The sequence below is a fragment of the Entelurus aequoreus genome, linkage group LG01 (assembly GCF_033978785.1).
Source record: "Entelurus aequoreus isolate RoL-2023_Sb linkage group LG01, RoL_Eaeq_v1.1, whole genome shotgun sequence".
NCBI lineage: Eukaryota > Metazoa > Chordata > Actinopteri > Syngnathiformes > Syngnathidae > Entelurus > Entelurus aequoreus.
The window spans coordinates 20,218,423-20,236,945 of NC_084731.1; the positions used below are offsets into that span (position 1 = coordinate 20,218,423).

The 18,523-nt window shown below is 39.0% G+C and overlaps 1 protein-coding gene across 2 annotated transcripts; it reads left to right on the forward strand.

Moving 5' to 3' along the window:
* Nucleotides 1-716: 716 nt before the first annotated feature.
* On the forward strand, nt 717-17,403 carry mybl2b (v-myb avian myeloblastosis viral oncogene homolog-like 2b). 2 transcript variants are annotated; one of them, XM_062058785.1, is made up of 15 exons: nt 717-1,086; nt 1,378-1,474; nt 2,929-3,000; nt 3,069-3,161; nt 7,258-7,478; nt 7,552-7,681; nt 7,761-7,820; nt 7,918-8,130; nt 8,214-8,486; nt 8,559-8,701; nt 8,778-8,877; nt 12,866-12,976; nt 14,298-14,402; nt 14,474-14,602; nt 16,384-17,403. In XM_062058785.1, the coding sequence occupies exons 1-15, from the start codon at nt 1,067-1,069 to the stop codon at nt 16,510-16,512; spliced, it is 1,896 nt and encodes a 631-aa protein (XP_061914769.1). In that variant the 5' UTR covers nt 717-1,066; the 3' UTR covers nt 16,513-17,403. The 2 variants fall into 2 exon arrangements, with proteins under 2 accessions (XP_061914769.1, XP_061914845.1); XM_062058861.1 differs by lacking the exon at nt 7,761-7,820 and having other exon boundaries at nt 718-1,086; nt 16,384-17,402.
* The last annotated feature ends 1,120 nt before the right edge of the window (nt 17,404-18,523 follow it).

Sequence of the window (18,523 nt, forward strand, 5' to 3'; positions counted from 1 at the left end):
ATATATGTATATATATATATATATATATATATATATATAGCTGTGAAAACGATGATACTGTGTCCATCCATCCATTTTCTATATATATATATATATATATATATATATATATATATATATATATATATATATATATATATATATATATATATATATATATATATATATATATATATATTTGATGCTGTGTTCCAAATTTAAATTATTTACTGAACTTGTGTGAGCCTATGGCTTTGCACTTTGTTTTATTTATATATATATATATATATATATATATATATATATATATATATATATATATATATATATATATATATATATATATATATATATTTATATATATATATATATATATATATATATATATATATATATATATATATATATATATATATATATATATATATATATAAATAAAACAAAGTGCAAAGCCATAGGCTCACACAAGTTCAGTAAATAATTTAAATTTGGAACACAGCATCATCAGCAACCTTGAAAGGGACAAGCGGTAGAAAATGGATGGATGGACACAGTATCATCGTTTTCACAGCTTTTTGGTTGTTAGAGGTAGAGAGTGTTTTAATGTATAGTTCTAAAACGTTTTTAAAGGCACAAAAAACAAGTCAACTTACATTTATGAATATAAAACTTAGCCAATAATATAATGATGTTGCAAAGGTCAAATTCCTTTTCACATTTTTTTTTCATTTTTGTCAGTTTTTTCACCTCAGAGGGTGCAATTCATCCATTTGACCACTCCGCCAAAACCCGGCGCTCTCCTCAATCCAGCACTGATCTCTTACGCGCATACGTACTGCGCAGTGACGTCACTCGTTGGCTTTCAGTGGAGGAGGAAGGGCGCGAGATAGAAATCCAGTAGCGCGCACAGTCGGGCGCGGAGCTACGGCTGCCTCTACGTTAGCCGTTAAACTAAACGTCCCCAGGCTCCGAAAAAGCCACTCTTGACACGGACATTCGAAGAAAAATACAACGTTTGTGTGCATGACGTGAAAGGGGCCGCAAGACGAGCTTTTTGGTGGCAAACAACAGAAAAAGGTTGGACAAAATGTCCTGGCGGCCGCGCGGGTAAGTTGCTAACTTTGTCATCCGGATGAACCGAATAATCGACACGACTTATTTGACTCCCGACTCCTTAAAATGGTCCATTTCGACGTTATGAATAGGAAAGGTGCTTGTCTCATGATATTATGACTTATTATGAAAGAGCATGTGACCTCATTGACTGTTGAGCATGCCGCCCTTTTTCCGGCCAGCCTAACTGGCTCTTGTTTGTGTGGCTTGCCTTCATGTAAAATGTTGAATATATAAACACGATTCCTCCTGAGGTTGTCCTTGAAATGACCCATCTGTCCTCAGGGAGGATGGGGAGGACAGCATGCATCCTGACACCGACTCGGATGTGGCAGAGCTGAGAGAAGGTGGCAAAGTCAAAGTCAAGTGGACACAGGAGGAGGTGAGGTGACACATTTGACTTAACCCCTTGTGTAATGTTCATATTGTTGTTACTCAGCCAGCGTTTGTGGGTCTGATGGGCCCGTTGCATTTTGTGGCTTTTAATGCCTCACAATCAAACACTTTTATGTTAAAATACTGAACAGATGTTTACCTTATCCCAATAAACATCTGTTCAGTATTTTAACATATATGGCTGAGTAACAACAATATGAACGTGGCACGGAAAATTTCTCTGCCGGTTTCTGCGTCCCACAGGGATTCTTCTTTTGTGTTTCTGCACCTGCGGTTCCCACACAAGGTTGCAACATTGTTTGTCAACACTGTCTGCTCTCATTCTCTCGCACATTTGACCCTCTGATGTTCTGTGTACCCTATTTTTCGGACTATAAGTCGCAGTTTTTTTTTCATAGTTTGGCCGGGGGTGCGACTTATACTCAGGAGCGACTTATGTGGGAAATTATTAACACATTACCGTAAAATATCAAATAATATTATTTAGCTCATACACGTAAGAGACTAGACGTATAAGATTTCATGGGATTTAGCGATTAGGAGTGACAGATTGTTTGGTAAACGTATAGCATGTTCTATATGTTATAGTTATTTGAATGACTCTTCCCATAATATGTTACGTTAACATACCAGGCACGTTCTCAGTTGGTTATTTATGCGTCATAAAACGTACACTTATTCAGCCTGTTGTCCACTATTCTTTATTTATTTTAAATTGCCTTTTAAATGTCTATTCTTGGTGTTGGGTTTTATCAAATACATTACCCCAAAAAATGTGACTTATACTCCAGTGCGACTTATATATGTTTTTTTCCTCCTTTATTATGCATTTTCGGCCGGAGTGACTTATACTCCGAAAAATACAGTACCTACACTCTGTCCTCCTCCTGTCTAGGCCTGCTGTGGGTGTGTGCGTGTGGTACACAGAACATCAATTTCCACACTTCTATTAGCCCCATCTTATATGTAATAGAAATGTGTAGGGGGGGTGTATGGTGTGTGGTCATTAAATATGTATTCTGATACGGGACGGGGTGGCGAAGTTGGTAGAGTGGCCGTGCCAGCAATCGGACGGTTGCTGGTTACTGGGGTTCAATCCCCACCTTCTACCATCCTAGTCACATCCGTTGTGTCCTTGGGCAAGACACTTCACCCTTGCTCCTGATGGCTGCTGGTTAGCGCCTTGCATGGCAGCTCCCGCCATCAGTGTGTGAATGGGTGAATGTGAAAATACTGTCAAAGCGCTTTGAGTACCTTGAAGGTAGAAAAGCGCTATACAAGTACAACCCATTTATCATTATATATGTTCTTCACTGAAAATGAGCCAAAGTCAGTGAGTCTCAGTTTGAAATTTATTGTATCATTTTTCTGTTAATAAAAAAATTTAAACGGGTCCCACAGACATTCAAAACATTCAAAAGTCGTTTTCTTTGCCCACAGGATGAAAAGCTGAAAGCCCTGGTTCAGAAATGTGGACAGAACGACTGGAAGGAAGTTGCCGCGCACATACCTGTGAGTTGATGGCAGGGTCTTCTTTTTTTTGGCTCGGCTACGTCTTGATTGTCCATTGTTGTGTTCAGAATCACACTGAACACCAATGTCAACACCGCTGGATTAAAGTTTTGGATCCCGACTTGATTAAAGGCCCTTGGACTAAAGAGGAAGACGACAAGGTACTGTATGTTGTTACTGCTCTGATATGCGATATCAGTAAAAAAAAAAAAAGTATTTTATTTGCTTGAATCTGGGGTTGTCCCGATACCAATATTTTGGTACAGCTACCAAAATTTATGTTGATACTTTTCTAAAAGAAGGGCACCACAAAAAATGCCATTATTGGCTTTATTTTAACAAAAAAGTCTTAGGGTACATTAAACATATATTTCTTATTGCAATCGAAGAACAATTTTGTCCTTAAATAAAATAGTGAACATACAAGACAACTTGTCTTTTAGTAGTACCGGTAAGTAAACAAACAAAGGCTCCTAATTTGTCTGCTGACATATGCAGTAAAATAGTGTGTCATTTATATTCTATTATTTTGTCAAAATTATAAAGGACAAGCCGTAAAAATGATTTATTAATGCACTTGTTCATTCACTGTTAATATCTGCTTATTTTCCATTTCAACATGTTCTATCTGCACTTCTGTTAAAATGTAATAATCACTTATTCTTCTGTTGTTTGATACTTTACATTAGTTTTGGATGATACCACAAATTTAGGTATCGATTCGATACCAAGTAGTTAAAAGATCATACATTGGTCATTAAGGCTGAAACGACGCGTCGACGTAGTCGACGTCATCGGTTATGTAAATACGTCGACGCCGTTTTTGTGCGTCGACGCGTCGCATATTTACGTCACACTACCGTCATGGCGGAGCGCAAAGCAGACTGTGCGAGCGAGGGGAAAAACGCACGTCAAAAGTGTGGGAGTATTTCAATACACAGCCTAATAATGTTGTTGTATGCACACTGTGTCGAGCGGAAATGGCCTATCATAGCAGCACAACGGCTATGAACGAACATTTGAAAAGAAAACCATCAACTAGTCAATCGTCCGCGTTAGCATACGTTGTCATTACACAAAAACATGAATGTGTCATTTGTATCTGCTAGGGGTGTAACGGTATGTGTTTTGTATTGAACCGTTTCGGTACTGGGCTTTCGGTTCGGTACGGGGGTGTACCGAACGAGTTTCAAAGCTAAAGCTAACTTTAGCTGCTAAAGTCTTAACAAGTTGCTTTGCTCCTCTGCCTCTGTCTCAGCACGCAGCATTGTCCCACCCACACAACCATCTGATTGGTACACACGAAGCATTATCAGCCAATCAGCAGTGCGTATTCATAGCGCATGTAGTCAGCGCTTCAGCGTCGAGCAGATAGGTGTTTAGCAGGTGAGCATCAGGCAGCGGACTCTCCCCAAATGATAATAAACACCTCCCAGTCAACTACTAGTAACATCACTATGAGCCCGTTGACCTTCTAGAAACTTAAACTGCAGCTCAGCTCGCTCGCAGTCCTGGTTTGAGGTGAAGGCTAATTACCTCTCAGTTCCAGCCACATCGACCCCTTCTGAGCGCCTATTTTCAGCTGCTGAGAATATTGTAAACAAGAAAAGAAGCAAAGCAAGTAGACATGCTAACCTTTCTTCATTACAACTGTTAGTCACTCACTGGAATGAGTAGAATTGGTTATTGTGTACTGTGTTGGACTGGATGTTTATTTTGCACATTTTAAAAGCAATACTTAATGTTTACAGTGCTCCAGAATATTTCGTTTTGCACTTTTTTGTATTGGATGTTTATCTTTATTTTTGCACATTTTAAAGCAAAATAAGCAATACTTTTACTTTTGAAATGCTTATACAATTGCAGAATATTAAGATTTTCACTGGATGTTTACTTTTATATTTGCACATTAAAAAGCAAATAAGCTACTTTTAATTTTGTTAAAAGTTAAAAGTTTTAAATGTTTACATTGTTACAGAATATTTAGTCATGTTGTTGTCAATGTTGACTGAGTGGCCATACTTTTTTTTTTTGTAAATAAAAGCCATGCCTTTTGAAAAAACTGGCCTACTTTTATTTTTTCATCTTCATTTTAAATAAAATAAAATAAAAAATAATCGGTAAAAGGAAAAATAATCTATAGATGAATCGAAAAAATAATCTATAGATTGACCGATTAATCGAAAAAAATAATCTATACATTAATCGATAGAAAAATAATCGTTAGCTGCAGCCTTATTGGTCATATTCAAAGTCCTCATGTGTCCAGGGACGTATTTCCTGGGTTTATAAACATAATATGAATTTTAAAAAACGGAACAAAGATTTTGTGACGATAAAAAATATTGATGTAATCGTAGTAGTATCGACTAGATACGCTATTGTACTTGGTATCATTACAGTGGATGTCAGGTGTAGATCCACTCATGGCATTTGTTTACATTCAGGCGGGCAAGCTTTTGTTAGCGGTTAGCTATCCTCCTACGGTGTAAGTTGTATCGGGACACCCACAGTTGTTACAGTGTTACCAGCTTATATCAGCAAGCCCGCTTACATTCATTTATTTGTGGCGGTTTATTTGGCACTGTCACTTGTTTTTACCAAGATCTGGGCCATCTAGTTATCCTCGCCCACAATACAGATTTGTCTGTTACCACATTTTAAATGGCCATCAAACAGGGGGCTCATCAAAGCGAACTGCAGTTTAGTCAGTGCAGTCTTTAAGACTTCAAAGTCTTGAAAGACTTCAAAGATTCATGCAAGACATACCAAAGAATTGACATACACTTCTGATCAAAGTTTTAAGACCAGTTGAAAAAACTCAAAAATTTACATTTTGATCCTAATTAAGAAGGTTCTAAGTAGAACTTTAATATGCAAGCAGAAATGAACTAAAATAGGCTGTTGAAAGCTGATCCAAATTTTAAGACCACAGCTCAAAAAATCCTGATAAATAGAAATACAATTTCAAAAAAGGAATAATGAGTGGCTATGCGATGGTTGTTAATCACCTCAAAAATAGTTTTTTGGCATGCTTGATGCCAGTGTTTCTAGGAGGCAAATGGGAATGGTGCGCCAAGTGGTGAAGATGGCTTCACGGAGGGCATCCACTGTCTGGATGATCTGATGTCCATTTTTGTAAACTTCTCTTGTCATTAGAGATGTCCGACAATATCGGACTACCGATATTATCGTCCGATAAATGCTTTAAAATGTGATATCGGAAATTATCGGTTTCAAAAAGTAAAATGTATGAGAAGTTCAGAGCGCCAATAAACCTTAAAGGCACTGCCTTTGCGTGCCGGCCCAATCACTTAATATCTACGGCTTTTCACACACACAAGTGAATGCAACGCATACTTGGTCAACAGCCATACAGGTCACACTGAGGGTGGACATATAAACAACTTTAACACTGTTACAAATATACGCCACACTGTGAACCCACACCAAACAAGAATGACAAACACATTTCGGGAGAACATCCGCACGTAACACAACATAAACGCAACAGAACAAATACCCAGAACCCCTTGCAGCACTAACTCTTCCGGGACGCTACAATATACACCCCCCTGCTAGCCCCCCCTCCCACCTCAACCCAACTCCGCTCACCTCAACCTCCTCATGCTCTCTCAGGAAGAGCATGTCCCAAATTCCAAGCTGCTGTTTTGAGGCATGTTAAAAAAAATAATGCACTTTGTGACTTCAATAATAAATATGGCAGTGCCATGTTGGCATTTTTTTCCATAACTTGAGTTGATTTATTTTGGAAAACCTTGTTACATTGTTTAATGCATCCAGCGAGGCATCACAACAAAATTAGGCATAATAATGTGTTAATTCCACGACTGTATATATCGGTATCGGTTGATATCGAAATCGGTAATTAAGAGTTGGACCATATCGGATATCGGCAAAAAAGCCATTATCGGACATCTCTAATTGTTTTAGTTATATTGAAAAACTTACAAACGTTGCTTGGAGTGATGAATGAAGAATCCTTCGAGCAGAAACGCTATGGTGAGCAAACTCGTCCAAGAGATGGCGCCATAGCACAGACAATAGCACACCTTTTCAGTGTCTCTGTCGGCGTATCATGAAAACTATTTGTTGAACACAACACATTATGGCTAGGAAAATTCATAAATGATCCGTGCCGTTACAAAGGCGGCAGGATACGGTACTTGTAATTTCAAGAGCGATATCATAGCTTTGTGTTTTAGACATAGATTAATTCCCCTTTTTGTTCCTCAGGTCATAGAGCTTGTCAATCTCTATGGTCACAAACAATGGGCGGTGGTAGCCAAGCATCTGAAGGGAAGGCTTGGGAAGCAGTGCAGAGAGCGCTGGCACAACCACCTCAACCCCAATGTGAAGAAGTCTTCATGGACGGCCGAGGAGGACCTCATCATCTATAAGGCTCGCTGTCTGCTGGGCAACCGCTGGGCTGAGATCGCAAAGCTGCTGCCGGGAAGGTAGTTTTGCTGTCAGGGTTTGAAACGATCGGCGTGGTTTTCTTACCTCCTCATTGAAAATGTGATCAAACAGGACTGACAATGCGGTGAAGAATCACTGGAATTCAACCATCAAGCGCAAGGTGGAAATGGGCTTCTACGCGCGGGAGGATTTGAAGCTGAACGAGGTGGAGGAGCTGTTAACCCGTGTTAAGGATGTCCAGGTGGGTTGTCGTGTCTTAAGCTATTCCATGTGTTTTGCATTGTTACATATTTTTATACATGGGGAACCTGATCACACAGATGCCTAATTGCTATCAAGAGAGTGCTGACCTCACCCCGGGGCAGGAAACGCACACCCCAGTAAGAAACTATTTGAGGGGGAAATCAAACATCTGTCATTGGTTGAAGAAAACAAAAAGTATGAAATACACAGTTTTATTATCTTTGTGTCCAACAGTTGCAAGAAATGCCCGACTCCGCAGCTGTTGAAGGTGACCTGATGGATGAAGCAGGTCCTTCCATTGTAGTCCCCTCTCCTAAGGATAGTTCAAGTCCTGTGTCAGAAGCAGACAACCTGGGGGAGATTAATTCTACCAGCTGGGTGGTGGACAACTCTGTTTTTCTTTCCCCTACTGGTCCACTGAGGGAGGTCTTAGAAATGGTAGATGGGGTGAGAATAATCAATATCCCTCCCAGAAAGAATACATTTTGGGAGGAATTGCACGCCCTTAGACACTTCTTTTTACGCTACAGGATCTCGATGTCTGGTGTAACCTGGAAGCGTTCGACTTGCCTGAAGACAGCCCAAGCCCAGAGCGCCACCAGTTCCGCCTGGAGGGCAGCGCCCTGCAGGAGTTGAGCAGAGGGAACCGAGGAGAACTTATACCCATCTCTCCTGGTGGGGTCACTCCCCCTTCCAGACTGAGTCACAGAAGTCGTAGACGCGTGGCCCTGTCCCCCGATGGAAGTAGCGCGATGACACCTAAGAGCACACCCGTGAAAATTCTACCCTTTTCACCTTCTCAAGTACGTCTTTAGCAATGACGATGCCACCGCGAAGGAACGACGCACTTCCTCAACCTCCCCATATCGTTCCAGTTCTTGAACATGTGGACCAAGCAGGATACTCATGACCTGGAGAACCCGTCGCTGACATCCACGCCAGTATGCAGCCAGAAAGCCACCGTTACCACTCCTCTACAGCGAGACAAGACCCCCATCACTCAAAAGAAACACTCTGTGTAAGTGCTGTCCAACTCATACGGGACGACTCATGCTGGACTGAATGTCAAGTGTTCACGGTTTGTTTTCGTGTAGATTTGTCACACCCAATCACAAGTCCGAGCTCTGCACGATGCCACATACTCCAACGCCGTTCAAAAATGCCATGGAGAAGTATGGCCCTCTACAGCCTCTGGTAAGCTTCAAAGCATAAATGTAAACATTTGAAAAGGTGTAATCACAAAAACCCCCAGAACACTTGCATTTATTAGGTGTTTAGTCTGTCGTAATTAAAAAAAACAAACAATTATAGACCACTGCACTGTTGTGTTTTAATACTTTATAATTAGAGATGTCCGATAATGGCTTTTTTGCCGATATCCGATATTGTCCAACTCTTAATTACCGAATCCGATATCAACCGATACCGATATATACAGTCGTGGAATTAAGTGAAGTGAATTATATTTATATAGCGCTTTTCTCTAGTGACTCAAAGCGCTTTACATAGTGAAACCCAATATCTAAGTTACATTTAAACCAGTGTGGGTGGCACTGGGAGCAGGTGGGTAAAGTGTCTTGCCCAAGGACACAACGGCAGTAACTAGGATGGCGGAAGCGGGGATCGAACCTGCAACCCTCAAGTTACTGGCACGGCCGCTCTACCACCCCGAATTAACACATTATTATGCCTAATTTTGTTGTGATGCCCCGCTGGATGCATTAAACAATGTAACAAGGTTTTCCAAAATAAATCAACTCAAGTTATGGAAAAAAGTGCCAACATGGCACTGCCATATTTATTATTGAAGTCACAAAGTGCATTATTTTTTTTAACATGCCTCAAAACAGCAGCTTGGAATTTGGGACATGCTCTCCCTAAGAGAGCATGAGGAGGTTGAGGTGGGCGGGATTGAGGTGGGGGTAGGGGGTGTATATTGTAGCGTCCCGGAAGAGTTAGTGCTGCAAGGGGTTCTGGGTATTTGTTCTGTTGTGTTTATGTTGTGTTACAGTGCGGATGTTCTCCCGAAATGTGTTTGTCATTCTTGTTTGGTGTGGGTTCACAGTGTGGCGCATATTTGTAACAGTGTTAAAGTTGTTTATACGGCCACCCTCAGTGTGACCTTTATGGCTGTTGACCAAGTATGCCTTCCATTCACTTGTGTGTGTGAAAAGCCGTAGATATTATGTGACTGGGCCGGCACATAAAGGCAGTGCCTTTAAGGTGTTATTGGCGCTCTGTATTTCTCCCTACGTCCGTGTACACAGTGGCGTTTTAAAAACTCATAAATATTACTTTTTGAAACAGATACCGATCATTTTGAAACCGATGACGATAATTTCCGATATTACATTTTATAGCATTTATCGGCCGATAATATCGGCAGCCCGATATTATCGGACATCCTTATTTATAATAGGAGTATCCCAATCTGATGCCTAATTTTGTTGTGATGCCCCGCTGGATGCATTAAACAATGTAACAAGGTTTTCCAAAATAAATCAACTCAAGTTATGGAAAAAAGTGCCAACATGGCACTGCCATATTTATTATTGAAGTCACAAAGTGCATTATTTTTTTTAACATGCCTCAAAACAGCAGCTTTGAATTTGGGACATGCTCTCCCTAAGAGAGCATGAGGAGGTTGAGGTGGGCGGGATTGAGGTGGGGGTAGGGGGTGTATATTGTAGCGTCCCGGAAGAGTTAGTGCTGCAAGGGGTTCTGGGTATTTGTTCTGTTGTGTTTATGTTGTGTTACAGTGCGGATGTTCTCCCGAAATGTGTTTGTCATTCTTGTTTGGTGTGGGTTCACAGTGTGGCGCATATTTGTAACAGTGTTAAAGTTGTTTATACGGCTACCCTCAGTGTGACCTTTATGGCTGTTGACCAAGTATGCCTTCCATTCACTTGTGTGTGTGAAAAGCCGTAGATATTATGTGACTGGGCCGGCACATAAAGGCAGTGCCTTTAAGGTGTTATTGGCGCTCTGTATTTCTCCCTACGTCCGTGTACACAGTGGCGTTTTAAAAACTCATAAATATTACTTTTTGAAACAGATACCGATCATTTTGAAACCGATGACGATAATTTCCGATATTACATTTTATAGCATTTATCGGCCGATAATATCGGCAGCCCGATATTATCGGACATCCTTATTTATAATAGGAGTATCCCAATCTGATATTGTAATCAGATATGCAAAGAGTAATCAGGCTTGCTTCTAAAATCTCCAAATAAAAGTGCGCCGATACAAGCAGTTATGTAGTGTTTCCTTGTGAAAGGCTTCAAAGACGTTGACAGCCAATTAAATGTCCTCCTTTTAAGCACACAAGGTTGATTTTGTATTGTAGTGATTAGGGATGTCGGCAGTCCGATATTATCGGCCGATAAATGCTTTAAAATGTAATATCGGAAATTATCGGTATCGGTTTCAAAATTATCGGTATCGGTTTCAAAAAGTAAAATTTTTGACTTTTTAAAACGCCGCTGTACACGGACGTAGGGAGAAGTACAGAGCACCAATAAACCTTAAAGGCACTGCCTTTGCGTGTCGGCCCAGTCACATAATATCTACGGCTTTTCACACACACAAGTGAATGCAAGGCATACTTGGTCAACAGCCATACAGGTCACACTGAGGGTCGCCGTACAAACAACTTTAACACTGTTACAAATATGCGCCACACTGTGAACCCACACCAAACAAGAATGACAAACACATTTCGGGAGAACATCCGCACCGTAACACAACATAAACACAACAGAACAATTCAAAATAATAAATAAACTTAAATAAAAGTCAGCTTACAACGGAGCCAATGGGAGGTCCTCTGTTCTGCCCATAAAACCAATAAATAACCATCCGAAAGCCACCAACAATACCCCAATTACATTTTGTGACTTGAATATTAACCAAGTGTTAGTGATATTGTTATTATAAGCGCTAACGTAGACAAACTATTTATAGCAGTGCTGTGATCACAAGCTTCTGTGGCAATGTTAAATCATTGAGTGGTTTACTGTAGATCATAAATAATGCTGCTCACCTGAAAAGGAGAAGGACAAGAACATATTCTGACAAGTTGGTACACTTTGACAGCCAATTTAGACCCGGTAATGGCGAGAACGACAGGATAAGACGCTTGGTTCCACCACTCTTTTCTTTGCGAGGATTATAAGTCATTCTTTATCTAAATGGGAATATAACAATATTCTATCAGTCAACATCCTAATGACAGCAGACAGTGTACAGTATGTGATGTTTTATTTTGTTTTGTTGTCTCTTATGAGGTCTCCAGTGGGTAATAATCAATGATGTTGTTATGTAAATACTACATCTTATTATAAATCTACCCGCTAGTACATTACCTATATACTCACAGCTTGTACTGTATATAAAACCTCAAAGGAGATGTTTGGATGTTTTTAAGGGCTTTTATAGGCAGAATAGAGCGGCTCCCATAGGCTCCATTGTGAGTGGACTTATGCATAAAAAGAAAACATGTGTTCTTCTGTCACGTAAGGATTGTGAATGATCGGCAACATTCCACAAAAAGTGCAGTTCCCCTTTAAAAGACAGCATAAGTCCATTTCAGACGGCTATTAATAAATATGTTACTGTTTTTCATACCTACAATTGTTTGAGTAGTTTCACGTGATCAAACTTTGCCTTTCATTTCTCACTACAAAATAATCAAAGTATGTAGGTTTCGTGCTGATATATCGGTATGAGCCAATACCCAAGGCTCCAATATTGGCATTGTATCAGAAGTGAAAAAGTTGTATCTGGGCACCCTTGCTTGATAACAAATGTACTGTGCTGATACAGTATGCAAAGGAATTGCATTGCTTTTCAGAATTTACAGATACAGCATATCAACAAAAGATATTTAAAAATGATGGTTTTGCATTAGAAGAAGCAGTTGGTTCTTACTGTATGCGTATTGTTTCTTTACAAAGGGTTTTTGCTGACAGCAACCGTTTTTAGTATCTGATGTCATTATTGCAAAGAGTTTCATTAAAAGGGGATGGTTTTAAAATTGTTGTCTCACTTGTAAGAGAATTTTTCGAAAACATTACCAGTTTTTAATGTTTTCTTGGCATGTAAACATAGCATGTTATTATCAATTGAAATGAAGAAGCTTGCTGCACTTAATTCATCTCATTTGCTGTTGTCGCAGCCTCAGACTCCGAACCTTGAGGATGACATAAATGAAGTCATCCTAAGAGATGTGGGGATGGATTTGACTGTACAACTTCCAACTGTTCCCGAGCAAAGGCGCAAAGCAATGGTAAGTTTGACGGTTTTATTATTTATCGAGTAAAGCGAGGCATCTGCCAACTCTACCAACCAAGTTGGTAGAGTGGCCGTGCCAGCAATCGGAGGGTTGCTGGTTACTGGGGTTCAATCCCCACCTTCTACCATCCTAGTCACGTCCGTTGTGTCCTTGGGCAAGACACTTCACCCTTGCTCCTGATGGGTGCTGGTTAGCGCCTTGCATGGCAGCTCCCGCCATCAGTGTGTGAATGTGTGTGTGAATGGGTGAATGTGGAAATACTGTCAAAGCGCTTTGAGTACCATGAAGGTAGAAAAGCGCTATACAAGTATAACCCATTTATCATTTATTTATTTATCTCTTCACACCTAAGGCCTCAAGTTCAGTACATTTACCTTCCTTTGGCACGATTGGAATAGGTGGGTCAAGGCACAACATGATTGCACGCATAAGTAGCCAAGTCATGGAATCACTCCTTACAAGTTATTCATGATAACAAGTCACTTTTCCTATTGTCTACGAAGATTCTCATTCATCCAGGTCATTGTCATCTCAGGGCATTCAATCGATCGCAACTGGACTGCTTGGTTTGTCTTGGAAGACGTTTCGCCTCTTATCCGAGTGGGCTTCATCAGTTCATGCTCATAGACTTAGATTGGTCTTTTAGGAATGGTTGAACTAAAAGACTCTGCATTTTAACAGGAGTTGGAAACATCCTGGTGACCCAAATACCATTTGTTTACAACTGAATGGAATGCTTACGTGGAATATTCCAACTATTTTGGACTGGTAGTAGTCTATCCACAGTGATCTGCCACACAATACCTCAATGCTAACCAGGGGAATTAACACTTCAACGACTGTCGTTGGCTTTGACAGTTAGGTATGCTCGTTTGCATTAAAATAGTTGTTTTTCTCACTGCGATAGGGGAAAAATCATCCTTGCCCAGGCACATCCTCCTGGTTTTTGGGGTATAAATATTTGGAGTTTTGGCACCAGCCGTTGAACTACAAAAGTTTGTAGATTTGACCAATCTAAGTCTAGGAGCCGAACTGATGAAGCGGCGAAACGTCTTCCAAGACACTTTTCATATTATGAGTAAATGCAAAGTCTACAATTAATCCGGAAGCAAAATCATGGCACACTAATTTAATTCATGTGCATATTAAAGACAGCTACAGTTGTCTACCGTTAGTCAGCAAGACAAATCTATGAGAGCAACTGACAATAAAGATTGTGAAATCCTTTGTTCATTAACTGGCATGCTCCTCAGCAAGACAAAGCCTCTTTTTTTTAAAGAGAATAATTCTGACGAAACATGTGTTTTACTCCCAGCATCGTCCGCCTATGAAAAAAGTGCGTAAGTCATTGGCCCTGGATGACTGCCAAGTGATGCCCAAATCCAAACGCAAATCTAAGAGTGAAGCCAAGTATACCCAGGTAACATTGTAGGACATTTTATTTTGACACTTTGTAAGCATATTTCATTCATTGTGTTTGTTTGTTCACAGGAAGAACCTGTGATGGTTCATATAAGCTCTTCATTTTGCAATAAAACTGGTGAAAATATTCTGGATCAGGGTTTCCTTTTGGGACCGTGTGACAGCACCATATTTCCTGGTGCGGTGCCTCCACCTCTAGTAAGTCCCACCTTTTTGATAAATGAATACGGGTGGTCTTTGGTCTACCAACCAGTTCTGCTCATACGGCAGCGTTGCAAGTTATGTTTAGTGTAAGACTTAACTTAAACCAAAGTAACACCTAAGTCACTCACATTGTCCACCGCGCACATGAAGGATATATAAAATACTCGGGCTGGGACTCACGCGATTGAACAGACATGGCGCAAAACTAAAGTCATTATAAATGGCAACTTTCTGGCTTTAAGAAACACAAAAACAATCAGAAATATAATTGTGGTAGTCAGTAACAGTTTAATTTGAGAAACAATTATGTAATGGGCACCCCTGCTATAAAGTTTCTTTAGCTTTTTACAAACGGGTTTGGGCGTGTATCTCAACCAGAGGGTAAAATAGAACATGTTTCGATTTCGTGTCACACCCCTATAAAATACGCTAAGGGTGCTGGGAAAAATTGTATCACATTTGATTTGTGATTCTTATTTGTTACGATTCTAAAGCAATTTATTATTTAAAAAAATGTTTTTTAGGGCATATCTGGGCTTGCTCGTATACGTCATATTTTTTCAGCCAAGAGGAGCTTTTGTATTCTGTATCGAAAATGTTTTATCATAATTTTATACCAAATAATTATATATTGTGAGAATTGGTTTGAATTGAGAATTATATTAATATGTATGATGCAGCTGAGATAGGCTCCAGCGACCCCAAAAGGGACAAGCGGTAGAAAAGGGATGGATGGATTAATATGTATTTTAAATCGTATTGTCATTCTAAGAATCTAAATCAAATCGTGAGTTGTTATAAGATTCACACTGCTATAAAATACAGGAACAATAAGTTAAAATTAGGGATGTCGATAATTGCTTTTTTGCAGATATTCCGATATTGTCCAACTCTTAATTACCGATACCGATATCAACCGATACCGATATATACAGTCGTGGAATTAACACATTATTATGCCTAATTTGGACAACCAGGTGTGGTAAAGATAAGGTCCTTTTTTTAAAAAAAATTATAAAATAAGATAAATAAATTAAAAACATTTTCTTGAATAAAAAAGAAAGAAAAATAATATAAAAACGGTTACATACAAACTAGTAATTAATGAAAATGAGTAAAATGAACTGTTAAAGGTTAGTACTATTAGTGGACCAGCAGCACGCACAATCATGTGTGCTTACGGACTGTATCCCTTGCAGACTGTATTGATATATAATATCATAATCATATAATATATAACAATTTCCCTTGTGGATCATTAAAGTTTGTCTAAGTCTAATGTAGGAACCAGAATATTAATAACAGAAAGAAACAACACTTTTGTGTGAATGAGTGTAAATGGGGGAGGGAGTTTTTTTGGGTTGGTGCACTAATTGTAAGTGTATCTTGTGTTTTTTATGTTGATTTGATAAAAAATAAAAATAAAACGATACCGATAATAAAAAAAAACATACCGATAATTTCCGATATTACATTTTAAAGCATTTATCGGCAGATGTTATCGGACATCTCTAGTTAAAATACAAAAACATAATGAAGCTGTAATAAAAAAAACATATTTATCTCTAAATGGCTTTCAAGGGACGCCGAGACTAATGGGTATGTCTCAATAATGAGACCACTGCGCTGCTTAATTATCAGTGTCTATTTCATAGTAGAAAAATCAACTTGATCCTTAATGATAGTAGCCTGTATTTAATGTATTTTTTATTTATTCACCAACTATTTTTCATGACTTTCCCTTATCCTTTTGTGCTTTTTCTTCCCCTCGTCAGATGTCCAAAGAATGGGAGACACTTGTGTGCGGACAAACTAAAGATCAGCTCATCATGACGGAGAAAGCGAGGCGCTACCTTCGCTCCCTGAAGTCCAACGCTCCAAACAGAGCGCTGGTGTTGTCTTAGATCACTCGCACTCCCGTATGAGCTCGTCACACAAACACAACAGATAGTTGTGTTGTTTGCCCTTGTGACGAACAGCCTTGTAAATGTGTGTGTGAACACATCACGAGTCGCCACCTTGTGCAAAGTGGAGCCTCAACTTCAGCAAGGACAAGATATAAACGCTTTTTTGATTGTGTCTCATTCCAAAGGCATCTCTAAAGTATGAAAACAAGGTATTGATATTGCATTGGTTGTATCGACAGCCAAGCATCTTTACAAGGCAATACAAAACACTTCAAATTCTCAAACAAGACTTGCATTGATGAGACAGATTTTACATTGCATATTGCATTTGTAATTTTATAATGTGCAAAGTATATATTGTACATCGTCTACCCGATGTCCACAACTGTGTTTTTTTGCATGTGGTGTAAATTCAAACATATTTAGCATTGAGAGGTTAATTTAAAAAGTGTTACATGAACATTGCTTTGGAAAATATCCAGTCCAGCAATTAACTTAAGTGACTGAAAATTTATCAAAACACTTGAATGTGGTTCTGAAGCACGGAATGATTGACAGCAGGGATACACAAGCTTGATTGTGTCATGTACAGTTTGTAAATATTTATTGTTTTTTTTTCTTTCACTTTAAAATGTAGTCACAATTTAGGCCTTATAAGATATGCCCAGCATTGGAAACATTTTTAAACAGTTTATAAGACTTCTGTAAATATCCATCCATTTTCTACCGCTTGTTTGTGGGGTCGTGTGGGGTGCTGGAGCCTATCCCAGTTGCACACGGGCGGAAGGCGGGGTGAAAACGCTCAAATGAGCAAAATCAATTTACCAGGTAAGTAGGGTCAATAACGCGCTGATGTGATTTGTTCAGTGTTTGTTGCGTTGTAGAGTGTCTAACGTCTTTTAATAAAACATTACATCTGTCAAAGACTTGATAGTATTTTTTTACAGTGAAACGTCACAAATGCAAAAACGTGCCATTATTGTGAAAAGGCAAGCCGGATGTGACATCTACACACGGGCGGAAGACGGGGTGAAAACGTTCAAATGAGCAAAATCAAACATCAATTTACCAGGTAAGTAGGGTCAATAACTTTTATGAAGAAGGCTTTTCTTTCCGTGCTGATGTGATTTGGTCAGTGTTTGTTGCATTGTAGTGTGTTTAATACGGAGCCCCTAAACCTAAAGGGACACGGGGGGGGGGGGGTTTTAATTTTTTTTTAGACGTGTATCTCGTGCTCACCAGAAACTATCTCATGCCCACCAGAAACTTTTTATAAAATTATAAAAAAAACATTTTTTTTAAATAATTTTATAAAAAGAAACTATTTCGTGCACACGAGATACATGTCTAAAAAGAAAAATTATAAACCTTTTTTTTAAAAATAATTTTATAAAAAGTTTCTCATGCGCACGAAAAACGTTCTCGTGCGCACAAGATACATGTCTAAAAAAAAAAAAATTATTAAAAAAAAAATTCCCCCATGTCCCTTTAGGGGCTCCGTAGTTTAAAATTTTATTGTATTTTTATTTTTTTAGACATGTATCTATCCCGTGCGCCCGAGAAACTTTTTATAAAATTATTATAAAAAAAAAAGGTTTTTAATTTTTTTATTTTTTTTAAGACATGTATCTTGTGCGCACGAGAGTTTCTTTTTATAAAATTATAAAAAACATAAAACAACTTTTTTCCCCCCATGTCCCTTTAGGGGCTCCGTAATAAACCTTTTTTTTAATTTTTATAATTTTATAAAAAGTTTCTCGTGCGCACGAGAAACTTTTCTAAAAAAATTATTAAAAAAAAAAATTCCCCCTTGTCCCTTTAGGGGCTCCGTAGTTAACGTCTTTTAATAAAATATTATTATTTACATCTGTCAAAGACTTGATAGTATTTTTTTAGCAGTGAAACGTCACAAACTCAAAAAACGTGCCATTATTGTGAAAAGGCAAGCCGGATGTTACATCTGCACACGGGCGGAAAGCGAGGTGAAAACGTTCAAATGAGCAAAATC

Bases quoted from the DNA above. Each gene is read 5' to 3' on its own strand.
- mybl2b (XM_062058785.1), top strand. From the start codon at position 1,067: ATGTCCTGGCGGCCGCGCGG. The intron at 1,087-1,377 runs GTAAGTTGCTAA...ATCTGTCCTCAG, and splicing joins ATGTCCTGGCGGCCGCGCGG to GGAGGATGGGGAGGACAGCA. The intron at 12,977-14,297 runs GTAAGTTTGACG...TTTTACTCCCAG, and splicing joins AGCAAAGGCGCAAAGCAATG to CATCGTCCGCCTATGAAAAA.